At 43.3% G+C, this 27,445-nt stretch overlaps 1 protein-coding gene across 1 annotated transcript in view; it reads right to left on the bottom strand.

The window, feature by feature from the left end:
* Positions 1–2,762: 2,762 nt before the first annotated feature.
* The window catches only part of RBM33 (RNA binding motif protein 33), a 551,296-nt gene continuing 526,613 nt past the window's right edge, over positions 2,763–27,445 (bottom strand). Inside the window, exon 14 of the mRNA XM_086939808.1 lies at positions 2,763–3,133. Coding sequence (XP_086795934.1) covers positions 3,085–3,133 — 49 coding nt within the window. The 3' untranslated portion in view covers positions 2,763–3,084. The remainder of the gene's footprint in view (positions 3,134–27,445) is intronic.

Below are 27,445 nucleotides of genomic sequence, written 5' to 3'. Positions count from 1 at the left end.
TGGGGCTACCTACATTTTAATAATGAGCAGCAGCTGTGCACTATCATCAGCATTTGCCTACCACTAGTGCAATCAATGAGCAACATACATATGTACGTCTCTGCAATTGGATCTCTATTGACTGAAACTCAGGATAAAATCTTGTGCACTCTTTATAAACATGAAAAAAGACTGACAACCTCAAGATGTTTTATACAAGACACAACACAGATACTTTGTTTAGTAACACTACAGGAAAAACTAGAGCACAATTTTCCTTTCCGAAAAACAACACTATGTTTTACTAGCTAAGTTGTATTGTGTAGTAGTTAGTAACTGCTGCCAAAATGTGGCTTATCAATTAAGAAATGGACAGTTAGCAAATTGAATGCACCCTTAAAAGGACAAGATATATTTCTTACACCAAGTCACTTGCACTAGCTTCATACTCATAGGAGCGAAGATGAAATTTGTGGGATATGACCCCCCTTTACATGCTGAAAGGGAACACCACATAAAGCCAATGACTTGAACCTTTTCTCAGTTTCTTTTAAGATTAGACAACATGCAGAGGGTTGCTACTATACCTCAACGATCCTACATCTTGGTAACAGCACCAGTGTTCACTTCTGAAAGCAAACATTCAAGACGCAATTTCTACCAAGATAACGAGTCCAACAATCGTACTGTAAATATCCCATAAAGTGAAACATCCTTACTGCCTCGCTATTCCATTATGAATAATATTCATTTCATGAGTGTTTGGCTATCCACACACTTCAATACATACAACAAAAAGACAAATTCTACTCTCTCCCTCGGTGTGCGCGCACACACACTGTTGGGAATATGAAGGGTCTCAGACCATTCCCATTTGAGAAGGTGAACTTCACTGAAGTGTATTTGTCAGTATTTACTGCCATTCCTGAATTTTGTCAAAACAAATTTAGCAATAAGATTAGACCAGGAAACTTTCTTGCTGTACATAGTCTGCATAAACACATAACAGTCCAGAAACTGAAATGCATCTGAGGAAAATGTAATACATCTCATCTTGTCACATATCCAAGAGGATGCCTAATTGCAGATAGCTCAACTGATTGCTCAATGAAACTTGTTTTTTCTGCATTCCCTCTAAATATCAAAAGTCTCTTTCCTGTCAGTAGCCCAATAAGTACATACATTGTGAGAAGCCTGCAATTTATGGCATAAGAATAACCAAACATGTAGACATTATGACATAAATTGCTTGATACCAAATCTCATCACCGTTTCAAGTACAATTTTTAAACTTACATTTGAAGAAGGAGCACTATAAAAGACTTTTGGGAACAAATGATCATATGCACTAGTTGGATGGAATAAGGAAATGGCAACTGGAGAAAATGCTTACAGTGTACAGTAGAACTGCATGTGGCATGTCTCATAACGTAAAATCTGGCTAGCCCTATAGTTAATATCCACAAAGCCATACAGCATGACTTTGTGCGCCTCAAGCTGTAGAGCTCACCTTAAGTTCAAAGACTCTCCTAGGACTAATCCAGGCTCTTCACCTGAAACATCTGTACACATGTCACAACAATAACCAGCAAACACTTTCCTTAAAACCACAATTTCCTGTGCTTTCTCAAACTCTATCTCAAAATGGCATTGCAAGCTTTAGAAAAACAGAACAAACCTTAATAGACACCAAAAAAAAAGCAGACAGACGACATAACGTTATTCGTGGAACTTAGCAGTAGGTGCTTATTTGAGGAAATTGTCAGATGTGAAATATGATTAAGGACTCTTCGAACATTCCTTTACCACACAAGAGTAGTATTAGCAGAATAAACCAAAACTGACAAGCAAAATATACCTAAATTGAACATTCTCCTTTTAACAATTTTACTGGGGGCAACCACAAAGTGCCCTCTAAAACACTCTCCAACTGCTTATATGAAATGAGAAATTGAAAACTAAACATTAACCATATTACTATGGGTTTCAAAAAACAAATGAGCTGTTAAAACTTAACGGTACTAAGTGGAGAAAGCCTATCAAAATCTATAGGCAGATTGAAAACTGCCCCAACATATAAATCTAGGATATATGTGTAAAGACTGCACCTGTCTCTTGATTGCATGGAAGAAAATATTCACATAATTTTTTGTTCCAATTAAGTACCATAATTTGAGTATCTTACAGCTATTTTCATTATGGTTTTTATACCAATTCAATAAATAAAAAAACCGAGCTCAAAACAATGAGGCTACCCTGGTAGCAGACATGTTATCAACAAGGACATCTCCACCTCTATTATGCGCTAGAACAACAGACCTTTTGCTGTAAATTCACTAAATACGAAATATTTAAACAGCTAACATTATTATTATCTGTACATCGACGAGTTTGAAGAGGAAAAATGACGTTTTACCATTTTAACATTTAAACAAATATAAAAGCAAATACAAAGCTTGGGCTTTTGAAAAACGGACCAACGTAAAGTGTCTCTAGAGGAGTCCGGTTAAGGTAAAAAATGGACTACAGAAGGCAAGCAAGGTCCGCTCAAAAGTATTTTGCCATATATTTGTAATATTAAATATTTTGGTAATTGGGGCTATCCTTTGCCATAGGGAGGATGCCCACCACTGCTGGGAATAACTCAGCAGAAGGATAAATCCAACATTAGGAACCTATCTTGTGACTATGTAATCCGGCTTAGAAATACTTTGGCATCTAGATAAAAATCCGGGAATGAAGATACAAGAGCAACCATTATCAATTATTCTTCCTATGAATAATTTCTTTTTTTTTTTTACATTTTGCGATGCAACTTCTCTGATCACAGTTTAGTCCACTGTGATGACAGTATGTATCTCGATGGTGTCATAATGCACTGTATGCATTAAAGACGTAGTCCCATGTCGTTGCAAAAAAATAATCCGAGATTCCACTGGTCAGCTTTCAGTTCAGCTCAAGATAAATGTTCTGCTGCTTCAAGTGGTTTCAACGAATTCTAGGTCAGAACAGCAGACCAAAAATCTCAGGCCATGTTGAGTTATTCGCTTTCATTCCTTCTTTATGTAATTTACTGACTCTACAGTCAGAGGGGTCCAGAAAACACTACTCAGCCAAGAGCAGAACATTAATGTGAGACAGATCTATCATATGCCTGTAAAAAAAACAAAAAGAAAGTTTTAACAATGAACTTAAATGCTGAATAAAATCCAGAACTTGAGAACTTGAACAAATCAGTATTAAAATACACTGAAAAGTAATGATTCAAAACAGCAACATATCAATTTAATGTGCATACCATTGTTGTACTTCAGAATGCATGTACATTAGAAAAAAAGAAAATGCACTGTCTACTAAATTCTGTCACCTGGACTCTTACTCACTCTTAACCACTATTTTTTAACAAGTGTCATGTGTTGCAAGATGCAAAAACCTACATTTTGAACACTGGTACACAGAGGCAAGAGTGCATGTTCCTTCAGAATTTGTGGTCCTGTCCTCATCGGTTGCATATCTTCCACAGCAGGTGAACCACCAATTAGGTGGAATAATATGTGCCTCAATGTTTTGGGACATCGCTAGAGGCTATTGGTGTCTCAAAATTTAGAGCTGTAACACAACATTTTTATTACATTTGTTAGGGTTTAAAGGAAGGTCCATTTTCAAGCATCTGATAGATCTACCACAAAATGAGGAAGAAGTCATGGACGAGTTCTCTCAAGCAGTCGCCAAACTCAAGTTGCGCTTTGACAAACAACCTATTTTGAACAAATTCTTTAAGCACAAACAAGGTTCAGAGGAAGATGTTGATGCCTTTATCTCAGTGCTGCGCAGGCTGACTGCTGAATGTCAATAAGATTAATTTTCCTGACCAACTTATAAGGGATGAGTTTGTGTGTCACTGAAAGGATAAACTAATTAGACAAACGTTATTAGCTTTAGGAACCCCTTGTTTGATGAAACCATCAAAATTGTGAAAAGTATTGCGATACCCTAAATCTCAGTTACAGAACTTGAGGATAAACCGGTTGATGCTGTGACTGCCATAAAAGTGAATAGGTATCGACAATCAACAACATATTTGAGTCAAGGTACTGTTTCCAATTAAAAAAGTGGCGCATCTAAAGCAGCAAAGGGTGAGTTTCAGTCTTCGACAAGCGGTAATTACGGTTTTAGATGTGGAAATTCTCCACATGCTAAAAGTAGTAGGTGTCCTGCTGCTAATGTAACGTGCAATTACTGAAAAAAAAATAGGGCATTTTGCTAAAGTATGCCTTAAGAGAATGAAAAAGAAAATAAATCCATTGCATGTGTTGTAGAGTCTGATTCAGATACAGAGTGAATAGGTATGCATGATATGGCGCTTGTGGTAAGAGATGAAATGGCTACCTTATCAGGTAAAACTTTGTTTGGTGATCCTAGTTTGTGTGTCCATCCTGTAGTAGACATTCAAGAGGGAGACAATACAGTGACATTGCTGATGGATTCAGAACTAGTATCACCATGATCACTCATCGTTTGTTTACTGATACATGTGGTTTCAGGGTGTTACTTCCACCAGACATTTCTCCCGTTTTGTATGAAGGACATACATTGAAAGAGGAATCTCTCCATATTCCCCGGGCCGTTTTTCCGGATAAGATCAAAACAAACAAAAGAGGGAAACAGTTTTTAAACAAACTTGTTGAGATGGAGGGGATTATAGTAAACTGAAGATTTTCCTCTGATTCTCCAGCTAATTGTACGCACAGATCCATTCACGGTGGGTCTATTTTAGATTATGTGGTTATAGATATGAATAGTTTTTATATTCTAAACGACCTATCAATTTTGCAGACTACACTGAGTGATCATAATGTGTTATCGGTATCAGTGTTGATAAATCCGCCTATCACTGATTCCTGGACTCTCAGCGGTGACTTTGTTAATTTTGCTAACAAGACTGGGCGTTGCTTTTGGAACTCCACGGCTATTATGGGCCTAGAACCTATTATAGAGAATAAACTAAATGCTTTACAAAATGAGGATAGCTCGTCTCTACCCCTCTTTGAAGATTTTTTGAAGGTGGTAACGTCTGTTGCTAGAAAACCCTCTCGACAAAAAAGGAGGAAAATAATTCCTAGTTCTATTTTGTGTCTCAATAGGGAAATAAATAAACTAGTTAGGGAACAATATCTATGCAGATCCCTCGATAGAAACAATAAAATAACCCTTCTGAGAAGAAGGAGGCATAGGGTTAAAATGAAAATAAAAAAGGACAAAGAGGACACAATATGGGTTAGCTTGCGTGAGGCCACAGTGCGCAGGCAAGCAAGGTTGTTCTGGTCCTTAATCAGTGAGGGCTGCGGAACAAGGTCTTTTCCTTCTCCAATTCCCATTGCTGAAGCCATTTGGATTAGTTTTATTTCTAACCTTTACGCGAGTAATGGCTGTTTAAATGCCTATGTGGATTGTAAAGAAGATAGCTCCCTCATAGACCCTCCCTCTGAGAGGGTTATCGAACAGGCTATAATAGAATTACGCTCCTCTGGTGCAATGGGCCCAGATGAGCTCCCTGTCTTGGTTCTAAAGAAAGATCCCAGCTCTTGGAGCAAGATTTTGTTTCCGATATTTAGGTACTGCTTCATGAGCAAAACAGTTCTGCCATCTTGGAAGGGTAGCATTTTGGTGCCGCTGTTCAAGAAGGGCGATAGGAATGTTCCTCAAAACTATCGTCTAATCGCCCTTCTTGATGCAATTGGTAAGGTCTTTTCTAAATGCCTGCTGTACTCAATAAATGAGTGGGTAGTTAATAGTAATATACTGCCCCTTGAACAGACAGGCTTTCGTAAGAGTCATGGTACTCTTGACAATCTTACGGCGTTACAGATGATTACAGACAAATATGTGAGGGTCAGCGGCGGTAAAGTGTGCGCAGCGTTCATTGATTTCTCAACAGCGTTTGATAAGGTAGACCGTCCGCTGTTATGGAGGAAGCTGTCTGCGCTGGGTATGCCTTTTACTTTGTTAGAGCTGGTGCACGCACTTCACACAGATACATGGTGTAAGGTCCTTTTGGGGGGAGAAAGAGGGCTATCAAGGATCATTTACTCTGTTAATGGTCTCAAGCAGGGTTGTTTGTTAGCCCCTATTATTTTTTCTTTATATATCTAGAATCTCGCTATGACTGGCTGCCTGCGAAGGAATAGCTCCTACGCTGGGAGGTGTCGCGATTCCTAGTTTACTCTACGCCGATGATATTTTATTGTTGGATCTAACGCCTAAAGGCTTAAACAACCGCCTGCATGCCCTCCATTTATTTGCTGAAACTCACTTTCTCAACATAAATATTTCTAAAAGCAAAATAATGTGTATTGTTGGCAATAAAAAACCTAAACCTGTGAAATTTGGATGGACAGTTGGGGGACTTAAGTTGGAAATTGTAAACAGTTATGTTTTTTTGGGGAAAGTAATAACTAATAACTCCAGTGAGAAACCCCATATTGATGACAACATGCGGAAAGCAGTGGCCCAAGGCAAAAGTTTACAAGCCCTTTATTCAGCCACAGGGAAGCGCCATTTCTCCTTCCTGTTAGAGGTATTTCGTGCTAACATCCCGTCCACTCTATTATATGGACTTGAAATAGTGGATTTGGGGCAATGGGGTTTTTTGCAGTTGGCAGAGGGGAAGATTTTTCGGAATCTAACCACTACCAATAATTCTTGTACAGCTGCCGCTTTCAGACTGGAGTTTGGTGTTCGTAGTAGTTGGGCCCAGGGCCTAGCGGGGTTGGTGCGTTGGGTTGCCTGTTTGGCCAAGGGGGAAGTGGGGACATTAAGACGACTAATGAAAGACAAACTATTGGGGTCTTTTAATGAATTCTCCCTTCTTGAAAAAAATTTCAGAAGGGCAGTGACACTTCTGAAATTAGATGAGACCTCCCTTTTCTCACTCTCCCAGGGCCAATTAAAACTAGTTTTGAAACGGGCCTCATGGGCACTTAGTTTCAGATTAGATAGGGAGTATATTGTAACTAGGAAGGGAGTTACTCCATTTATCTCATCTTGTGTAATTAAGTATAGGCAACCCTACATATCTTGGAACCTATCCCATGGTGTCCGACGATTCTGGTTTCTGTTAAGACAAGATCTCTTGCCTTTAAATATACTTTTGGCCAAGTGGTATGGTACTTCCGCAGCTTGTAACTTTTGCAACTTCCATAAACAAGATCTGACACATGTCTTATTTATATGTCCCTCCCTGCTCCCTTTCCGTCGCAAATGGTTACGCCACATTTGCTTGAAATTGAGTATTCTTACTGTTAATGCTTTTGTACATGCTCTAAATAACCCTCCTAACGAGATGTTTTGTTTGAATGTTTTTAACTTTTTTAAATGTTTTTTAGATATTTATTGAGGGGCTTTTTCTTCTTGCATAGCATGTATTATTGATTCTTGTAACCCGTATTGGCCTTTTGTACAGAAATTGTGACTTTGTAATGTGCCTCTTTCTTTTTTTGTAAAAATGGTCTCGTATTGTTGCATTCATTGATTTTTTGTGGATCTCTTCGGAGTTCCGAATCAAATAAAATAAACTTGAAACTTGAGGTGTATGTGGTGGAATGACTCTTTTTAATCCTTCCATGAAGGCTTTGATTACAGGAATGCAGAAAAGTGACTGGTGTTTCCCATTTTGGAAATATGCTGCAACAGCCACTAAATATAAGAGTATTGAGATGTGTGCTAACTGTGACTTTTGTAAGTGCAACAGGTAGCATTTTATTTGTTTCTCTATTGGAGAAAATGGGTTAATATGCTGTGTTGCACAGTAATGTACAAAATGTTTCCATGTTGCTGCATAGTAAGCCCTAGTGGTAGGTCTCCTTGCCTCTTTGTGAATAGTCAATCATTTCTCAGGTAGACTGAGGTATCCACATTTTATGAGCTCAGGAGCCAGATTGAAAGATTTAGCTGTTGAGGATTGGGATGTCTCACCCTGTCCTTGCTGCGTGTGAGAAGATTTGGATAATTGGGTAGCTTCTTGTGCGGTACTAAGGAATGCTCCAGTAATGTGTACCATGCTTGGTTGACAAGCCCAGGTGGGTGCGATCAGAATTAGGGTAATTGGAGTCTGTCTCAGTTTCCTTACCATGAAAGATATGAGTGGGAGAAGAGGAAAAGCATATACAAATATCCAGGACCTGTTCATCCATAGAGAATTGCACATGGATTGTGGGTGAGGATGTCTGGATGCGAAGGTTTGGCATTTTACGTGTTCCACAGTTGTGAACAGGTCTTTTGTGGGGGTTCCCCACCTGTGGAGGTATCATTGTAGTAATGAACTGTGTATTTCCCACTTGTGAACCTGTTACAAGTATCCTGCTTAGGATGTCTGCAATTGAGGTGTCCTCCCCAGGCATTTACTGTGCTCGGAGGTAGATGTTGTGATGGTTTGTCCACATCCATATCTTTTGTGCCAGTTGGGATAATTGTATAGAATGGGTTCCCCCTTATTTCTGAATGCAATACACTGCAGTCATATTGTCTGTGTGTAGAAGGACAGTCTTCCCCGCTATGCTTATGAGGAACACTTTGAGAAGCATGCAATAGATAGTAGTTCTAACATGTTGATGTGTAGACCTTGTTATTGTGCTGTCCACTGTCCCTCAACCATAATGAGCTTCACATGATGTCTGCATCCCAAAAGCGATGCATCGGTTCTGATAGTTATCTGAAGGATTGGATGTTCAAAAGCTCTCCCTGTTTGTATGTTTGGAGTGTTCCATCACAATATAGCCTAATGGACCTTTGGTGAAATCAACAATAGATCTTCCATGTTACCTCCTGTTTGTGATCACTGAGATGCTAAAAGCTTCCGGAGGGGTCTAATGTGTAGGTGAGCATGGGGCACTAATGCTATGCAAGATGCCATCATTCCTAGTATGCTCATCAGTGTTTTGACTGGTAGGTGACGACCTGACTGAAAAAGATCCAGTTGGTTCTGAAATGAGTCAGGTGAACTAAAAATGATAGGGCTTGTGGCACTGTGTTCCTGTGGTACTTTTTGGTGGAAGCTGAGGAAAGGCTGACTCCTCTGCCTTTCTCTTTGCACTCTCCTTGCGCTTCTACTGCATAAATTGCTGCTGTCCCTTAAATATCTCCCCCTGGTCTCGAGTGGTTTTAGTAGTTTGAGTCTTGTTTCCTTGGCGCCGGTGGTTTGTTCTTATAAACAGAATATGGCCTAGAAGCCCTTTGACCTGTTTAGAAGGGTGTTTGAGGGCTTGCTTGGCGCTCTTCCTGGCCGATGTGTCTGTTGGTCCTGAATGAAGCCTTGTGTCAAAGGCACGGTCGGAGACTATTTGCATTTCGCTGCCAGCAGCATGCCTGCACCTGCAGGCTGTGGAGCTCCATGGCATGGTAGTGGTAGTGAGTGTCGTATTTTCCGGGGTTAACAGTGCTCACGATATGTAGCGCCGTCTTGGTCTTTGGCGCAGAGCCACTGGTCGCAACAGTGATGTGAGTTGTACCGGAGCATGTTAGTCTACTAACGTGGAGTCGGACGTGGTGTAGTGTGGGCTGGCTATGAACATTCCGGCTCCTGTTGGACGCTTGCCTCGCTGTCCCCGTCGCTGATGTGGCTGAATTCTAACTCGGCTGCTTGCTCCTTGGTGTGTACGAGACATCAATCCTGTCGTGTCCGGAGAGTTTTCCTGTTCCCGAACAATGCGCAGGCAGAGCACTATTCTTCCCTGTGCTCTGGAGACAGGCACAAATTGCACATGTTGTGTGTATCGGAGTGGGAGTATTTGGCTCTGCACCGAGGGCAGCGTCAGAATAGTTCTTTCTTTGTCTCTATCAACTGGAGACAGTCATCCCTGACAGATGTTTGTTACTTGGACACCGGGAAGTCTGTCCTGGTGTGTACTGCATCTTCCGGTCTTCATTTTCTTTTACGTAGGCCGCGTGATGCCGAATGCTGCAGAGCTCCAATGCAGTCTGAACCTCATGGCAGAACATTTTTTTTCGAACAAAGAGCGTTCGACATGCGTAATGCCTTAAAGTCGAAGAAAGACGACGCACAACGCTGATCATAATACTTCACCATGGAAAAACAACTTGCAGAGTCTGGACCAAACACTAGATGACCGGTGTATGCATAGCATGTGTACATGCAGCCAACACATACTACGAAAATAAAATACAAATATATATAAACTTCTCATAAAACACCACTATCCAAATGTCCATTATTTGTATAAAATTCTGTTGTGTGAAATATGAAAACAACAAGTGATAAAGTGCCTTTACTTTTGGAACCCTCCTTTTCAAAACACAGCCAACATGTGTTTTGCTGTACCGAAGATCTACTTCTTCAGGACTTAAAAATGTTAGTGGCCAGTTTACAAAACAACTACAGCTACTTATGCTACCCTATACACCAAGACAACCACAACATAACAGGGAGGGTATCCCGAAGGGCTGTTAGCTCACCCTGATAGAATGAAATTCTTAATCCTCGCTGCACTGGGGAGAAACTCCAAATGTATGCCTCTCTTCCTCTCCGTGAGGCCTTACCGTTTTCCTTTTCTGTCTGCATCCCTCCAGGTGCATCTGATGATTTCTCCAGGTGTCCAATCACTTATCAGAGATTGTGTTAAGCTTTGGAAAGTGATTTAGATACGTCACTAATGCCTTCATCTCCAACATGAATGTGTAGCTGTCTGAAAGAAACACCTTACATCGAAGAGAATCAAATCAGGTACACTTCTTATTTAGAAGCATAGACGTGAAGGCATTGTGCTACAATTTGGTCTACGAAATCTGGATCACCGAACCTCCCTCATGTAGGGCGGCCAATCAAATGGAAGTGAGTGGCAGAGATGAGCAATCTTTCTACTAAAAGCATGAAAAGAGACCACCTCCTCCCAAGCTCCTGGAACTGGGAAGAATAAAGTGTCATTGAAAGGACACAATGGCTCCCTAGCTGCCACACGCTACACTATTTCCGTAAGGGACTGGCTTCCACAGAAGTGAAGACCAAAGTTACTTCTACAGCTCCTATGGACTTTCTAATAAGTTAAGTTAAATTCCTTCATAGAAAAAGCCATAAGATATGGAAGTCATCCTTCGGAGACGTATGTGTCTTCCTAGAATTTTTAGCTCATGATATAAGTGTGTGTCACAATTGACAGGAGCTGCAAATTGTCAACATTCTCCTCATGCTAAACTCACATAAGAGGCACCTCAAGTTCCTTGGAATATGAACCATATAGTGTTTCAAATTGAGAAAACATCTAAGAGAAGGACAGGTGCTGAGCCACAGTTTCACCCCGAAAAGAGAGTTAACCTCTTCTTGGTGGATGCCACATGCCTGGAAGCCTTGATACCTACTCATTTTACATTTCTTCCTTTCAAAAAGGAAGATCCCTCGTGTCCCTGGGAATTTCAAATCAAAGAATGGAAAACATGATGCAATACTCCAAAATCTGTCTGCTAGGGGCCCTGGATTGCAAATGGAAAAGGCACAAATTGCATCAGGACACTCAACTCTCTCTTCTGTCTCAGTCCTTTCATTAGATAAGGAATATGTTACCTACTTTGAAAGCATCTGTTCGTGGCATGTAGTGCTGTATATTTACATGCTTTGCACACTCCTGCCATCTAGTGTTGGGTCTGGATGTGTGAAAGTTGTTTTTCTTTAAAGAAGTCTTTCGAGTCACAAGGTATAGTGACGCCTCCTCTTGGTGATAATTTGCAAGGCATCAACTCCACTGTTTTCCAGAAGGCAAGTTAGAATGGATTGTAATAGTAAGTGGTAAGTACAGAGATGCCCACGCATATAAAAAGAGAAAAGAAACTGCAACGGCCAAAGGTGTCTGGGGTGGAGGGTGGACGCATGTGAGTCTACAGACCTACATGCCGTTAACAGATGCTTGCAGGCAAAGTAACATTCCATTAGAGGCATGTGTGGTTGTAGATAAAGCTTTGCATGGACTGTAAAGCAGTCCTCCTCAGAACCTGTGGGTGATGCAGTATTTTGAAAAAGCATATGTAGCACTGCCTAAACCATATTAGCTTAACATCCACATAATAATGTTTAGTGAAAGTGTGAGGTGTAGACCATGCAGCTGCTTTACATTGTCAGCTATTGGAATGTTCCCTAGGAAAGCCTTAGATGAATTGTTCTTTCGAGTAGAGTGTGCTCTAGGAGGTGTAGGTAGAGTTATTTTCGCTTTAGCGTGACATGTTTGAATGCACTTAACTATCCATCTGGCAATACCCGATTTGGATGTAGGGTTTCCTTCATGAGGTGGTGAAAAAGCAAAAAATAGTTGCTTAGTGTTTCTAAGCATTGTAGTCTGATCAATTTAGTACCTGAGGGCTCTTGACATCTAATGTATGGAAAACCCTGCATGCAACTGAGTCTGGATGAGAGGAAAGAATGGTAGCTCAACTGGCTGATTTGAATTTGGGGTTGGTTCAGAGAGCCACCCGGTCTCCGTGGAGCTGTAAGAAGGGTTCTTCCAAGGTTAATGCCTGGAACTCGCTAACATGTCTGAGTGAGTTAATAGCAATAAAAAGGTCTCCTTCCAGGAGAGAAATTAAAAGGGCAAATATGCAGAGGCTCAAATGGGGGGCCCAGAAGTCATGTAAGAACAATGTTAAGATTCCAAGAGAGTGCAGGTGAAACTTGTGGTGGAATCACTCTCAAGACCTTCTACGAAGCCTTTAATGACTGGTATTTTGAATAAAGAAACATGTTGGCTATTTTGAGGATAGGTAGCTACTGTTGCAAGATGTAACCTTATGGAGGTGAATGCTAGCCTAAATCAGAGTTGGAAATTAAGCAAGTACCAGACAATGTTCTGTACTGTGCATTAAAAGGATCAATTTGTTTTTAGTGACAATAGCAATCAAATCTTCTCCATTTAGCTGGGTAGCCTGCTCGAGTGGTAGGTCTATGGGCTTCTTTCAGAATGGTCATACATTCAGTTGCGAAATAGAGTTGAGAGTTCTATGACCTCAGGAGCCAGATCAGCAGGTTAAGATTTGGGATCCGATTGCCTAATTTGTCCATGCATCTGAGTGAGAGGGTACAGCCTGTTGGGGAGCTTCTCGTGGGGAATTATAGAGCGGTCCAGTAATGGTGTGAACCAGGGCTGACAGTTCCTTGTCAGAGTGACTAGTATTAGCGTGAAAGATGTTTGCCTGACCTTCCGAACAAGAAATGCAAGGAAAGGAGGAAAAGCATAGACAAATGTCTGACAAATTCATCAACACTTTCAATGCTAGGCGAACAGCTTGAACCTGTAGGTAGGTGATGTGAAGAGCCAAGTGGTTGGTCTCCCAAAGACACTGTACTGCAAGATCCTACAGGTTTGCACCCCATGCTGTGACTGATGTGTCTGCTGCATTAGTGATGTGGCAAACAGGGTTGAGGAATGGCTGTCCCTGTAATAGATTATTGGTGTTCCACCACTGCAGAGAATGATGTGTGGCGATCTAGCAACACGAGATCTTCCCAATGACCCTGTGACTAAGACCACTGTTGAGCTAAGTATTCCTGCAATGGTTGTATTGTGCATGAGGTGCTATGGTAATGCAGGAAGCCCACACACATAAAAGACACATGAATGTTTTGACTGCGAGTTGGCGATTTTGGTTGAAATTGGTTTTATGAAGGCTTTGAAAGATGAGATTCTTGGAATATTAGGACAGGCTAGGCCTACTTGTGTGTTTGGAATAGCCCCTAAATAAGGTGGAACCTGTAGGAGTTGAGGGTGAGACATAGCGAAATTGATAGTAAACCCGGAACGATGGAGCAGACCTACTGTGGCCGGAGTGTTGTCTTAACACTGCTGGTGAGTGTTGGCTCTGATAAGTCAATCATCCAGATATGGAAATATGTGAAGTTTTTGTCTGTGTAGGTGTGCTGCTACCAACACAAGGCACTTGGTGAATACCGGAGATGCGGCAGTCACTCCGAAAGGAAGGGTTTTGAACTGAAAATGTTTACCGCCCATCACAAACCTGAGTTATCTGCGATATGCTGGGTGTATTGGTATGTGAAAATAGGCATCCTTTAGGTCTAGTGTAGCCATGAAGTCGCCTTGTTGGAGTAGTAAGATCACATCTTGTTGGGGTACAATGTGAAAGTTCTCTGACAGGATGTATTCGTTTAGGGGGCCTATGGTCTAGAATGAGTTGGAAACAGCTGACCTTTTTGGATATTAGGAAGTATAGAGAGTACACTCCTGAAACCTGGTGACATACAGGGATTGGCTCCTTTGAGGAGGAGAATTCAGACCTCCTGTTTGAGCAGTGTTTGATGTTCTAGAGATAGCCTGTGATTGAGAGGTGGAATGTTGTGAGGTGTGGTAATGAGCTTCAGACAATAGCATTGTTAGATAATATCCAACACCGACTGGTCTGATGTAACTGTTTGCCAAGTAGGTAGGAAATGTTGTAAGTAACTTCTGACTGGTGTTATGTGGTTGGGAGATAGGCGAGGGAAGTCATTGGTGGTGGGTGTTGTCCTGCAGGGAGAAGCATCCTTACCTCTGGAAATGGTACCTCTGTAGCACCCTCGGAAATAACCCAGAGGGAAGGTATATTGACACCAATTGCTCGAATTGCTCTGGTATGAGGTGGAGGTGTCACAAAAGGTTGCTCTGAACCCTCCACAGTAGTGGGGGTGGTAAAAGAAGCAACGGGGAGCATGTGTTTGGAGAGCCCCTATTGCTTTTGCCACCTCAGTATCTTTTTTGATTTTTATCTAATGTTTGGTCCACCTAAGGAACAAACAGATGTTCTTTCTTAAATTGTATGTTGAGCACTTTCTGCTGAACTTCTGGTTTGAAACAAGAAATGCAGAGCCATGCATGCCTTCATAGTGGGCTGCTAGTATTAAAATCCATAGCTGCAGTGACAGCTGAGTCCAAAGCATAGCGGATGGAGGTGTTGGATATATTAGCTTGCCTTCAGAGTCAAGTTCTTGGCCTTTTTGTTGTGCTCATCTAGGAGGTACTAGAGAAGGTCCTCTATCTCGTCCCAGTGAGCACAATCAAATGATCAAATTAGCAAGAAGGCCCATAGAGTTGGCAATACGCAAATGGTTGGCTGATTGTGCTGCAACCCTTTCCCCCTTCGGCATCTATAAGTTTGCTTTCTTTATCGGGTAGTGGGGCATCTCTGCTGGCTTGTGAGATTTTATCGCTTGCGAGCAGTGGTGATGATGATGACCACCGAGTCAGGTGTAAATTGGCCCCTGAAGTAAATAGGATTAGATTGGGAAGCCTTCTTACCCACCTTAGGGGTATATCACCCTTGCCATGATAGGGGATTTCAACACGTACCCTTTAGCACTGGGAGATATTGAGTAGCCCTGTGAGTGGAGGAAAGAGTCTTGAAGAGGAAATCTTGTAAGGGCTCATTATGGAATACCACTTGATGGAAAAAAATAGCTCTCCCTATAAGCTCCTGATAAGATGTTGAGTCATCAGGAGGGGAAGGTTGGGCGGGATAGAGATCTGGGTCTGTGTTCCCTCTTGGACCGGTATCATAGGTATCCCAGGGGTCAATATGTGGTAGTGTACCAAAAGTCCAGAGGTGTACTGACGCCCACTATGCCCAGCTGTATCAGAATGTACCAGATATATTCTTAGTGCCCCGTGGGGACTTATTTTTTTTCATAGTGAGAAGGATCAGAGGTTAATAGCCCCTGATATGCTTCCCAGGGGACCAGGAGAGCAAGTGCTGGGTATAAGGCAGAGGGAGGATGCAAAGCTTCCTACTCCACTTCATTTTGAACCATTAAAAAAAAAAAAACCTTGGTGCCGAGGGGATATTTCATATCCTCCCTGGAGAATATAAAAACTGTCATGGGTATGGGGCACGGGAGTGGAATTCCTATAGGTCAACGCCCAGAACATATTGTTTAGGGTTAAGGACAACAATGTGTCATGCTTATTTTGTCCTTGTGAGGCCCAACCCCCTGCATCACAAACCCTTTGGCTGCCGGATTACAGAATCACATTATGGATCAGTCTGTATTTAAGGTGGTATTTGTGCCCCTTTGTTAATGCTGTTCAAACTTGTATTTATGGTTCATTAATATAAAGACATTACTAATAGGGCGTGTGCTCTAAGGAAATGTTGAAATTTCAGACTGCACTACTGACAGTGGTTCCAGTATAAAAATGTGTACACACGTTTTCAGTTGAACAGTAGGACGCTGTGAAATGATGCTTCCAGGAGGCTCTCTAATTAGAAGCAAATATATGCAAAAGCTTGAAAGCAAGATTGAGGATTCTCTGCTTCCAAAATCAAATGTTCATAAAAAAAAAATGCAACTAGAAAAAAACGTTTTACTAAACTACTGTGAAATGTTAAGGACCATTCCTTTGAAGCATCACTTACTAAAATGTGTTAATGCATGCTAGTATTTAAAAAAATTATCATAACAGAAAATCAGTGTAAAGTAAACAGTTTCAACAATATTATAGGAAATATGAAAATAAGCAAACATTGTCAAAGCCAAAGGTGCACCCATTGTCTATATCCCGGTGTTAGTGCAGCTTTCATGAATTCACAAAAATGTACAGAAGTCGGTTAAAAAACTGTACACCTAAAACATAATTGTGAACTGCATTTTAGCATGATAAAATATGCATGTGTAGATTTGCTCATGCAAAAATGTTGAGTGGTAACAAGTCAATTTTCCCGCCAACCACTCCCTCCTTCCCCCTCCCCCCAAGCCTGGAAGAAGTTTTACTTTTGCCCTTGTAAGGAGTACATTTCTAGCCTTTCTATGTATTGGAAAACATCAGAGATGCGCTAATGAAAACACATACAAGTTAGTTAGCTTGCGCAGACTTAAAAGGGCATTCTAACCATGGGGCACTACTGCTTACCACTACCTCAAGTCCCAATATGTAGATCTGCAGAAAGGTGTCAAAATAAGGGACCTGCTAGACATTAAACACTACTATGGTATGAGCTCTAGCATAATAAAAGAGGCTATTATCAGAGCACTTTTATAATGAGATTGCTGCGATAATCTGTCGCTGCACAACATAGCATCAAAAGCACAAGTGGATTTTGTTACAGGATAAGCAGATTTATGAAGCAAACGTCTCCTGGACAAGTAGATATTTTATTACATTCCACACACCTGATGGGGTTGGAACATCTGCTTGGAGGCCAGCTGTTCCCACCAACACATTCCTAGTGTCTTGGAGCTTTCCTCATTCCCTTTGAAAGGGTAGATGAGGGGGTCGGTGAGTAACCGCAAACTGGATCTGCCCACACAGAGGAACAAAAAAGTCTTAGCGATGTGCGCTGCATTGCTAGATTGTCACGAATGGTAGCTGTGTTCCTATGCCAGTGTTTCCATATTTGCTGGGCTAGTTTGGATAGGGTTAATGATTTTCTTCCTCACTGTTTGCTGAGATATAACACGGTTGTTGTGTTGTCCGTTTGGATTAGTATAGTTTGACCTGTTATGTGCAACTGGAAAGTCCTCGGGGCTAGGAATAATGTTTTCATCCCCAGGTAAATGATGTGTTTTACTGCATCTGAGCTGTTCCATAATCCCTGTACCTTCAGGTTGCCTGTGTGTGCTCTCCAACCCTTGTGTTATGCGTTTGTGGTTATGGTCACAGTGGGAGCTGGTGTCTTAAACGGTCTGCCCATGTTCATGCTTGTTGATTATTTTCACCATTGTATCTCCTTTTCTACCTTTGCTGTGACAACCACTAGATCCTCCCACCTCCTGGTGGCTTGTGACCATTTGTTGCAGATCCATTCCTGAATGTGTAATCTTGCATATGTTCTGATTGGGGTGCATGATGCCATCATGCCCATTCGTTTCATGACGGTGCTCCCGGTCAGAGACCAACCCCTCTGGTAAAGGTGAGTCTGCTCTGCGATTGCCTCTACTCTCCTCTGAACTGCATTTGCTTATGCTTTCTGGGACTTCATGTTGCTCCTAGGAACAATTTTAACTGTTCCAGTTTTGGTGAAGACTTTTTGTGATTTATGGTGAATCCAAGGCGTTAAAGTGTGGCAATCACTGTTCATATGGCCCTGTGACACCTTTCTTTTGATTATACGTTTGCTAACCAATCGTCTATGTAAGGGTAGACATGGATTCCTCGTCTTCTTAGGTGGGATGCTACCACCAAATGGCATAAATGTAGAGAAGTAGGTTTCTGATGCAGTAACCCCACCCCCACTTTTTGCCTGATATCTGATGCACTTTTCCTTGGTGTGTCCTGGGTCCCTGCCAATCAGGTTCCCAGGGCCTGCGTTCCTTCCCCAAAAACTGTGTTGGAACTAAACCCCAATTGGCATCTCTGGACCCATGTAAGTCCGTGGTAAATAGTACCCAGGGCATTGCGACCAAAGAAGACCCCTAAGGGCTGCAGCACTTATTGTGCCACCGTTAGGGGCCCTGTACCCTGACACACACACACTGCCTTTGCAGACTGAGTGTCCTGGTGCAGAACTAAACAACGAGTCAACATAGCACAGATCCCTGTGTGCCATGCCCACAAACCCACTGCCCTGGCATACATGAGTCACCCCTATAGCTGGGTTCACTATGCCAGTGGTGTGGGCACAGGTGCATGAGCCCTGTGCCCCTACCGTACCCAGGGCCATTCCTGGGCACTGTAAGTGCAGTGATGCCATTAGGAGTATATGGTGCTGGGAGATTGTCATTATGAACTCCACAGCACCATGATGGCTACACTGAAGACTAAGAAGTTTGATAAACTTCTCAGCACATTAAACCCACACTGATGCCAGTGTGGGATGTAATGCCAAATGCAATACAGAGGGCATCTTAGAGATGCCCCCTGAAACCTAACCAACTCCCAGTGTCCTGACTGCGTGGCTGCCGAGGCTGCCACCACCAGACATGTTTCTGGACCCCTGGGTCGAGAGCTTGCTGCTCTCGGGGGCCTGAAACAATGCACATCCTGGGACGAGGTGCCAAGCCTCCTCCCTAGGATGGGCAGGGGAATCTTCAAAGGCATGCCACCTTTTGTGAGCTTCCCCAGGTCAATTTCTGTACCCAGCAACTGGCCCCCACCGGTTCTGACCCCCACTCTGGCGGGAAGACAGGCGGGAAACCCTAGGTGAGGAAAGGGACTGTGCCAGCCTGTGCCAACTCCACCCCTCAGGTGGGAGAGGCGAGGTGAAACAAGTCCGGGCTCCGGCCATCTTGAGGATGTCGAGCCCTACCCAATCAGAGACAGGCTCCTGCCCCCCTCCCACAGGAGAGAAGCAGGATAGGGGGTGTACTCACCCCAGGACAGGGACCCATTGGTCCCTGCCCTTGCCCTACCTGTAACACCCCTAAATGTAGTATTTAGGGGCACGCTGAACCTTCCTTCCTCAGATCCCGTTTGAAAACAAGAAGAAGAACAAGAAACAAGAAGACCTGCCGTGCAGCTGCTAACAAGAGGACGACACCAACTGACTTGGCCCCAGAAAGCTACAGGCCTGTTGATCCTTGAACCTGCTTCTGCTAAACCCCGGCGTCTCCTGCGGACAGCAACCTTTAAAACCCCGGAGGACCTGCCTGCCTTGATCATCTAAAAGACTGGGATTCCCATGAGCAGTTCTACAATAATATTCCTTAAAAATCACTACTGTAGGCCGAACAGTCCCTGTACCACCGCTCACATTGCTCACGTGGAACGTCCACGGATTGGGATATAGAATTAAAAGAGGTCTGGCATTACGAGCCCTGAAGCGTCAGAACCCTACACTGGTGCTTTTACAGGAGACCCATCTAACAGGCACAACATGTAGAGCAATGGACAGATGGGGGTTTAAAATGGCGGTTCACTCTGACTTTACCAGTGGATCTGGGGGTACAGGCATTCTACTGCGAAATAACTCCCCTTTTTCAATTTTACAGACTAAACACGATGATCAGGGTAGGTTTGCAGCGATACACGGGCAGTGGGAGGGTAGACTGATCAATGTGGTCTCGGTATATGTCCCCCCGGCGCTACAGACGGTGGCGCTCCCGGCCCTCAGTGAATTTCTGTTGTCCCTTCCCGATGGGGATATCCTCATTGGTGGAGACTTTAACTCCACAATGGACCCCGGCGTGGATAGACACCCGCTGAGGGCCCCATCGGCCGAGGTCTCCCGCTTACAGAGTTTTAGTGAAGCATTGGGGTTGGTGGATGTATGGAGACAAACACCCTGTAACAAAACAATACACCTTATACTCCACAGCGCACGACAGTCTATCCAGGATAGATTACGTCCTGGCCTCAATATCCAGTCTCTCCTGCATAGACTACATTACCATAGGACCTAGAGGAATCTCTGATCACTCCCCAATAGTCTTAACATACTCCTCACACCACACGTCCCGCACATGGCTCTACCCAATCTATCAAGGGTACTTGCAAGTCCCGCAGATAAGGAAGGAACTTCGTAAGACCACAAAACATTTTTTCAATGAAAACGTGACCTCAGTCAGTTCTCCTACCATACAATGGGAGGCCTATAAAACAGTTCTCCGAGGGCAGGCAATTGCATCCATTACTGGCCACAAACACATAAAACATTGAGATCTTTCGACACTAGAACAGGAACTGCAGGCAGCAGACCAGGCCTACACGACTAATCCTACACCCGAAATGGCCCATACTCTTCATCTCAAACAACAACAATATAGAGAACACCTCCGACAGGATACATTGACCACCCTAGCAACTACCAAACAATTTAGGACGTGGGTGATAAAGCAGGGAGGCTATTGGCCTGGCTCGACAGGAGAGAGCGAAACACTTGAACTATAGCACAGCTCAGAACAACAGAGGGTGGTCTCACATCAGACCCGGGGGAAATAGTAAATGCATTGGCCGAAAGGTATACGCCGCGCCCTCGGACAGTACGGTGGCAGAGGCTGACAAATTTTTGTGTAGCATGGAACTGCCTAACCTTGCGCCGGAAGCATCCGTAAAGCTCGACGCAGACCTCACGATTGCTGAAATATATGCAGCGGTCCAATCACTACAATCCAGAAAGGCTCTGGGCCCCAATGGGATCCCGCTGGAGCTCTACAAGGTCATGGCGGACACTTCTCTGCCCCCATTTACTTAACATGTACAACGACTGCCTGGAACAGGGTGTGCTGCCTTGGGACCAGAGGGTAGCTACGATTGTGGTGACCCTAAAGCCAGGGAAGCCCTAGTGGAATGTCAATCATACGGTCCATATCACTGATCAATGCGGAATCCAAAATATTAGCTAAAGTGATCGCTAACAGGCTGCAAGCACATCTGCCCGATTTAATACACCCGGACCAGTCCGGCTTTATGCCTAATAGAAACACTGCGCTTACTCTTCGACGTTTACATAATGCATAAGCACGGAAACATGTCCTGTCGGAGCCATCGGCTGTCCTCTCTTTAGACGCCAAAAAGGCCTTTGACATGGTGGACTGGACCTACCTCTTCGCGGTTCTCCCTCGCCCGGGCTTCGGTCCAAAATTCTGCGCCTGGATCCGTCTCCTTTATACGGATCCGGTGGCATGTATTACAGCAAACGGCAGACTCTCGGAGGCTGTGTAACTGGCAAGAGGGACTCGACAGGGATGCCCTCTGTCGCCGCTTCTGTTTGCCCTGGTGATGGAGCCCTTGGCGGTATGCCTTAGAAAAACTCCTCTTCTACGCGGTATAACATGGACAGAACTCTGGGAGGACCGTGTATCCCTGTACGCAGACGACATCCTGGTATACCTAACGGATCCGACAAGCGCTCTACGATCCTCTTCGAGATCTGAGATGCCTTCGGAGCAGTTTCGGGTTATACCATTAACTGGGCAAAATCAGTACTGTATTTACTTCAGGCGCCGGAACCCCAGCTTCCCCCCCACTGCCCGTTACAAATATCCCAGGAATCCTTTAAATACCTGGGTATACATATAACGACAGACCCTGCTGCCTTCTTCTCCAAAAATCTGGCACCCCCTCTGGAACGGCTGAGTAGAGATGTGTCACACTGGGAATCACTGCCCCTCAAGATGCTTGGGAAAGCTGCGTTATTCAAAATGATGGCATTGCCCCGTTTTTTATATGCGCTTGAGAACGCACCGTTTCCGGTACCACTGCAATATTTTCAGCAGATATCGGCACTGGTATCTACACTTCTTTGGGGCAATAAGCCTGCATGCATTGCGCAAGCTAAACTGCACCGCGACTGGTATGACGGGGGCATAGAACTCCCTAACATACGACTTTACTACTGGGCAGCGCATCTTAAAGTCATAAACCAATGGATACATGCCCCACACACTGACCCCACCTACAAGGCAATAGGGCGCAGCTGGGAACGGACAGTATGTTAGCGGCCTTATATAATAAATGACGGGCGATGAGACTGGAAGGGCCCACAAAACACACAGTCATGCTATGGCAAACAGCACAGGCACACTTGGGATGGAAGGGGACCATCACAAAACTCACGCCCCTTTGGGACACGAAACAGCTAGGGTCACTTAGGAACAGCAGAGGATTTGCACGATGGGACAACATAGGAATCTCCCTCGTTGGCGACTTATGGGACAAAGGGACGGTTATCCCTTTTGATCAGCTGCAAAGACAATACGTACTGACACCTACGGAGACATTCCGTTGCATACAAATTAGGCATGCACTTCTCACAGTACTACCGCAGAATGCCGACATACCTGAATCCTCTCCCTTGGAAGATAGGTTACTTACAGATTATATGCCAAAACGTGCCATTTCGCTCATGTACCGTAAGTTGATTAATAACCAACTGGACCCCACGACTGCCTTGAAGGATAAGTGGGCGGCTGAGGTTGGCGCTATGGATGAGACGGAATGGCAGGCGGCACTAGCATCGCCGAGAGAGGTGGGAATCCCGGCCCAACTGCGGCTTGTCCAGCTTAAAATCTTACATCGCACATATCAAACCAGACCCACACTTCACAAAATAGGCAGAACGCAGCATCCATATTGCCTAAGGGGATGTGGTAATGAGGGCTCCTTTTTCCATATGATTTGGGATTGTCGTGAACTAACTGACTTCTGGCGCAAGGTCCTCCGAACAGTGTCCCAGACTTTAAATGTTTCCATATTGCCTGAACCTCAAAGAGACCTCCTCAATGTTTGGGAACCCAATGACCTATCGAGCTATGGGCAAATATGGGCGACACTGGGCATCATGGTAGCCAAACGCAATGTGGCGCAGAGATGGGGGAACGGCTGATTTGCCCTCATTGGAGGCTTGGTGTAGGGACATGGACACTACCATGGTCACTGAAAGAACTGTGTATATTAATCGCAAGTGCCCCCGAAAATGGACTAATATCTGGACTGCCTGGAATACTTACAGGGGAGAAATATGTGATCTCATAGCTGAATCTGATGATGACCGTTCAGATGAATAGTCCGATGATGACAGTTGAGATGGAATGGATGAAGAGTGAAGGGGTCTATTTTTTCATAAAGGTGGGAGGCGAAGGAAATGGTGTGATGTTTTGCTCAGCTGACTTGCTACTCATTATAACTCAAATATTCATAACTGCACAATGTCTTTCCGATGTCTGTTTCTATATTAATAAACAGTTTTCACAAAAAAAAATCACTACTGTAACCAAAACACTTTCACTTGATTGTTTACAGGAGATGTCCCAGGAGTGAATCTAGGATCCAGTCCTGTGGTTAGAAAAGTACTCCATAAAGTAACTAATTGCATTTAACTAGAAATTTCCATTGAGCTCAATGTAACAATGTGTTTGAAATTGTGTTGCCTATTGCAACAACTGTAACTATTGTAATCAAAAAGTCTATTGCCTATTTGAAAAGTATTTAAAGTAACTCATTCTGAGAAAGCATATTTTGATACCTTGTGGTTCTAAAATAAAACAACTATATATTTTGATACAATACAATTGGCCTATAGTTCAGTTCTTGAGTGTGAGTCCATTTGCTGACTGAGTGTGTACAACAAATGCTTTACACTGTACTCTGATACTGCCTTACTGCTCGACCAAGCTACCACTTTAGAGAGTAAGGTTATATCTAACTTTAGCCTCTGCCATACCTCTGGGGACTGTGAACTCTGTGCACACTGTACCTTAGTTTGTCCAGTATATACAGAGCCACTTTCTTACAGTAGCCCCCTGAATTGGTAAAGCACTTTGTCCAGTACAAGTCTGATGTATTTTTGGTATTTTTGGTTCATAGGTATGTGTAGATTAGAGTCCTTCAGGTCTAGGGCAGCCAAATAATCCCCCTTCCTTGAGAGGAGGGTATTACTCCTTGAAGTGCTGTCATCTTGAATGGTTGTGTACGGATGAACTCGTTAAGGAATCTGAGGTCTAGGATTGACCTCAAGGTCAGGTCTTACTTTGGTGTGAAACGGATGCTGTGTCACAGGCTCTGATGACTATATGAAGATGAAGAATTATTAAGCAGTTTGGAGAAGGTTTGGATTTAAAACCAAAGAAAAGGCAAAGATATAAGGCTGTATAATCCCAAGATAAATATCAGAAGGTTGGGTGAACACCAATGCAATTGAAGAAACTCCGATAAAAGAGCGAACAACGAATGAAATAAAAAAAATCACACAGAATCTATACTTAACTCATGCTGAAAAAAGCTATTGGAACATAAGGTCGAAAAAAGAAAAATTATAAACAGAATTTCAAGCTGGGCAAAGATAAAAGCGTCACACAGACAAGAATACTCCTGGGTTAGAGATCCCTATGCAATTCTCGGACGGGTCCTGAAGAAGGTGGTTGTCCATATCGCTTATGCCACCGAAACGCGGTGACCAAGTCTATTATTGAATCCTACAGAATGTAGTGAATCTATTGTGATCTATAGAGAAACAACTGAAACGTGCAAACTCGTACAGATGGAGTGTGTTGTGTGAATAGTGTGTATGTAGTACGTTTGAAGTCGGTTGCATGTTTTCTCTTCCCAGGTATAGATGTGATTTGTTAGAAGTTTTGTGTGTAAATCATTTTGTAAATTGTGGAAAGGAATTGTATTTGATTTGTAAAAACAATTGTCTTTTGAAAGAAAACAGTGTCTTAAAAAAGAGAAAAAAAGAGAAAAAGAGCTTACAAGAATCATAAAGGACTATATAAAGGTATATAAATAAAATGAAATAAAGTAAAAAGAAATAATAGGTCTATTTCGTGATTTGTAGTGCCCTAGATGGAATCTTTAACATAGATCCTTAAAATAAATGGGTCGTGAGGGAGTTTCTATAGGACTTTGGCAACAGAAAATAGGGTGAACAGTAACTTGTTTGCTTCCCTTGCTGAGAAATTTTCTATGGCTCTCTTTTGTAAGAGTTATTTGGCCTACTTTCTAAGTTGTATGATCTCATGTCCCTAACAAATTTCTTTTGTTTTGGAGAAATTTGTGGAGGCTCCTCGAGTAGTTCTATGTATTATCAATGGCGTATTATGTTTAAAACCCATTTGGTTGCGGCAATTCTTTCCTACTCTTGGGGGTAATTCCTTATTCTTCCTCCTACAGGTGTTTTGTGGAGGGCTAGGATGATGCACAAGTCCCTTACCTGTTGGTGGTCCTCCTCTGCAAGATTGGGCTCTTATTGTAATGGCCAGACTGCCTTTGATGTCTCGTTATCCATCTTTAGTTGTTGAAGAGTATCATCCAACGCCTGTCCGAACAGGTCGTCTGTGAATGGCAATTTGGTGATTGAGGCTTGCACCTCAGGTTTGAAACATAATACTCTGAGCCAGGCGTGCCTTCTTAATGTTGTTCCTGTGCACATCTGCCTGCTGGCAGTATCTGATACACACAGTGCTGATATGAGGCAGGTATTAGCAATGTGTTTTCCCTTTTGTGTTACTGCCTTGTCCCTTTTTCTGTACTCCTCTGGGAGGTGGTGCATGAGGGACTCATCTAGTCCCATTGCTGGCAGCCCAATCGGTTCAAGAGTGCTGGATTCAGCTGCTGCTTCTCTTTCCATCTTTCTTCCCACCAAGTCTTTTACTCGCCATTTCTGGTGGTGGGCTTGTGGATGTGGGGGCATTGTTCCTCTTCCTGATGAACATCACAATAATAGTGTCTGCAGTAATGCCCTTGATGTATATAGATTCCTGAGTGAAAAGGCTTGTACTTTTTTCGACTCTTGGTGGTAAAGCCGATGAAATGGCAGGTTCAAGGAAGGCCTCCTTCCCGTGGGCCAAAATGCTTGGGAGCATGGGTGGATCTATGTTTCCCTTATGTGAGGGCATTAAGTAGGAAGCATGAATCAGGAAACACAAATGTCCTTTTCCCTCCTCTAGTTGTACTCAATATGTCTCTGCAGCCCTCTTGATAAGGCTGTTGTAGAGGGGTAGGTAGTCTGGTGGAGATGGCTTTGAAGGGCATCTGTCCATGCCCTCATCTGGGAATTTGGTGTCCTCAGATTGGTTCTGGTTGCTAAACCCTGTTGTGTCTTCAACCTCCTTAAGTTCCTAGAACTCTTCTTGTTCCTCTTCATTAGGCTCTGGTGTTGCCGGCGCCTCCATCCTAGTCTGGTCGTCTTCAGCTTCAGTGGCCGTCAAAGGTTTAGCTGGAATACAGAATTCATTTAAGTAGTCAAACCCTTCTTCCTCTGCAGGAGAGAAGCCATTTCGGTCTTGAGCCTTCTCTTCTTGCGTTAGACCTGGAGCGGTTTTTGTTTGGTATTGAGCGTGGGTCTCTTTTTTGGCATGGATGGGTCCACCGTCTCTGAAATGTTGCCTTTGTTTCTAGTTTCCTCTCAAGCGGATGGTTGAGTGAAGGGTTACAACTGAGTTTTGCCTTCATCAGTATCCCGTGGTCAGGATTCGTGTGGCTCTTTTTGTTTTGCCTGACCTTTGATCGACTAGTGCTTTAAAGCTGAGGATGCCTTTTGGGGCTTATTGTCTTGGAGTCGAAGGTTTTCAGTGGTTTAGTTACCGTTGGCTTCTTATTGGAATCTTTCGGCTCCTTTTTTGCCACTTGTCTCTTGTCAGCATCCGACACTTCGGCACAAGCTATTTTGGTCTCCTACAAATTTTCCTTCACATCAATGGATAGGCCGAGGTCTTTGAGCAATACCTGCGTCTTCTGAGTGCTCTCGCCTCTGTCGTCGCCGAACCTTGAGACTCTTGGGTACATACTCAGCACAGGCCTTGCAGTCTTACTTCTTGTGGTATTTCGGGAGACAAAGTTTGCAGAAATTGCGGGGGTCTCTGGGCAAACTTATGGTGGCAGTTAGACATTACTTAAAAGGGGTATTTTACACGCTCTCTCTTCTTCACCCCTCTCCATCCTCGGACCACGTGGTTACCGGCAGGGTTTCCCTTTCAGATCTTTGGCGATTTGGTCAGTCTTCTTCATTTTCTCTGTTTCTTCCCAAAAACTTTGGAGCTCCTCTGTTGTGCTTCTAGGCTCAACGGAGGCAAAAAAAATATCTGAAGATGGCGACTACGCACAGGAAC

Source organism: Lissotriton vulgaris, chromosome 10 (assembly GCF_964263255.1).
Source record: "Lissotriton vulgaris chromosome 10, aLisVul1.2, whole genome shotgun sequence".
NCBI classification, from domain to species: domain Eukaryota; kingdom Metazoa; phylum Chordata; class Amphibia; order Caudata; family Salamandridae; genus Lissotriton; species Lissotriton vulgaris.
This window is presented reverse-complemented; position numbering and strand designations above follow the sequence as displayed.